Below are 2249 nucleotides of genomic sequence, written 5' to 3'. Positions count from 1 at the left end.
CCAGCTCACGTAGTGCTCGGATTAGAACAGGCACGAGCGGTCAAGTTCCTGCCGCGGATCACTCGCTGCGTTACACAGGAACATCGCGGATCGTAGTTGTATGGCTTTCCAGTCCCACAACAAGCTTCTAGTCCGTTCTGAAAGCCTGGAAGCAAAGCAGGAACGCTTCGTAACTAGAGAAGAGAAATAAGCAAGACTGGAAGGACATACCTCTGGATTCAGGATCGTATACGACGCCAGTCACCATGGCGGCCATGTCGACGTAGATGAGCCTCCGGACGGAGTCCCGAAAGCTGGCTCGCAGCACGTCTAAGGTGACCCTGAGACGCTCGTTGTGAAGAACTGTGATCCGGTTGTAGTCGATGAGGCAGCCCATGGTGTCGTAGTCATTGGGATCCGTGCTGGCAAAGCTGGTCAGGAACTCGGGCGAGCATCCCAGAGGTGGAAGATTGAAGACCATGAAGTTGGCCGCTCTGAAAGTCGTCGAGAGGAACTATACGAGGAAAATTGGTGAAGTTAAACACGCCAGTCTAGAGGAAAACTTACCAAAACAGTGGCTGTGATGTTCTCCACGACGTAGGGGATTACAGTGCGCTCCACTTCACGAACCGTTCTGTTATCGCGGAAGAATGCGTATCTGTAGTCGTTCTGCCCGGTAGAAATCATGTAGAGACCCTCCTGGAACGACTGCTCGTTAGGCAAAGTCTCGGTGGTCTTAGCTGGAAAAAATCGGGAGTGAAAAAGCAAGTAGAAACAAAAAGGAAGAGCCAAGTTACCAAGAGATTGATTCCCAAGAGCATCTCTCACGTCCGACTCGAGCTTCTGGAGCCACTGGATCTGAATCATGAGATGATACGGGTTCTGCTGCAAACCAATCGAGCTCGCAGTGCTCCCGGCAACGGCAAAGCTGATGCCGTGCTGCAAATTCGAAACAACCCCCACAGCGTAGGACGAAAGAAGGGGCATTCCCAGCGCCTGAGCTGCGGATCGCCCAAAAGAAGATGAGATTCGAGCAAGAATGGGCAAGGAGAGCGATATTACCGACGAAATCCAGCATCAAGCGCCCATCCGAGAGCCGCCGCGCGGGCTTCTTGAAGTAGGACATCCCGTAGGGCGCCTCGTCCTCCAGCTTCTCAAGATCCGCCGGATACAGCGCCTGGAGGTTCCCGACATCGCCCCAATCGTCGCCAAAGCCGAAGATCGCTGGGAAGCACCTGTGGCCGCCGTTGTCGTCGCGTTGCCCCTGCGCCAAAATGCCGCACAACACGAGCAAGACAAGCGATGGAAACCTCATCGCCGCGGATGATCTTGGATATTTCAGCCGATCCAAGGCGCGTCGCTGCGCAGCTCCTCTATCCCGCCATTTTTCCCGAAGAGAATGTTTAGGGTTCTACCCCATAAGCTTAACACACATTCCGTCAAGTCTGCAGCATATTCTGCCAGCACGCCACAATAGTATATTCTGTTGGAAGATTTTTCAAAATTAGCATATTCCGCCAGTGAGTGAAATGAATGGCTCCATTGCTTTCTTCTAGTCGAGCGCTAGTTCTTCCTTCTCGAAATCAGGTTTTGGGGACACGCGCTAGGGCAAGCGATCGCGATGGCGATCCCGTGGCGAACAAGGTCAGTAGCAGCCGGGGATGGTTCTACGACAAATTCGTGTCGCAAAACACGATGGAGGCCAAGCTCAACAAGCTCAAGGCCGATGTCGCCGCCCGGAATGGCTACGTTGGATCCCTGTTTGACGACGCATTCAAGTACACTGCTTGGATTGGTGAGTGCTATGAAATTTCGAGCGATTGATTCTCTTGTTCTATGTCTTTCTTTTGTAGAAATTCATCGAAAGCTAACAGAGAGAAATCTGGTGAGCCTCGATTGCGATGAAGCATACAAGATGATGAAGAGCGGTGACGCTGTTCTTATTGACGTTCGTGAGTGTCAACCCTTCGAAAAGGTTCTTTTTGGATCATTCCTCGGCACGAGATCGATTTTTTCTTCTTTGTCAGGTGCATGGTGAGGGAACAAAGTCCGCTCCCTTGTTCCGACAAATTCAAGGAAACGATCTCAAAGCAAATGCCAGGTTTCCTACTCTCTTTTTTTTCTCAAAGAGTTTTTGCTTATGCTTTGGTCTGGTTGAGCAGGAGACTGGGATTTGCCTTGCTTACGAACTTCTCTGGCACAGGTTAAATTTCCCCCTCGCTTCTAACTAGAGAATACTGAAAGAGCTGCATGGCGAGAGCGCAACCCAG

General features: G+C 51.4%; 1 protein-coding gene across 1 annotated transcript in view; it reads right to left on the bottom strand.

Annotated features, from left to right (window-relative positions):
* LOC9642485 (GDSL esterase/lipase At4g01130) overlaps positions 1-1353 on the bottom strand; it is a 4013-nt gene extending 2660 nt beyond the window's left edge. Inside the window, exons 1-5 of the mRNA XM_024660760.1 lie at positions 1042-1353; positions 777-980; positions 547-719; positions 211-493; positions 10-145 (exon numbers count right to left, since the gene is read on the bottom strand). Of these exons, the coding sequence (XP_024516528.1) occupies positions 10-145; positions 211-493; positions 547-719; positions 777-980; positions 1042-1294 (1049 nt within the window). The 5' untranslated portion in view covers positions 1295-1353. The remainder of the gene's footprint in view (positions 1-9; positions 146-210; positions 494-546; positions 720-776; positions 981-1041) is intronic.
* Positions 1354-2249: the final 896 nt, after the last annotated feature.

The sequence above is a fragment of the Selaginella moellendorffii genome, unplaced genomic scaffold (genome assembly GCF_000143415.4).
Source record: "Selaginella moellendorffii unplaced genomic scaffold, v1.0 SELMOscaffold_77, whole genome shotgun sequence".
NCBI lineage: Eukaryota > Viridiplantae > Streptophyta > Lycopodiopsida > Selaginellales > Selaginellaceae > Selaginella > Selaginella moellendorffii.
Note: the sequence above shows the minus strand (reverse complement) of the source record. Positions and strands in the feature narration are given on the sequence as shown.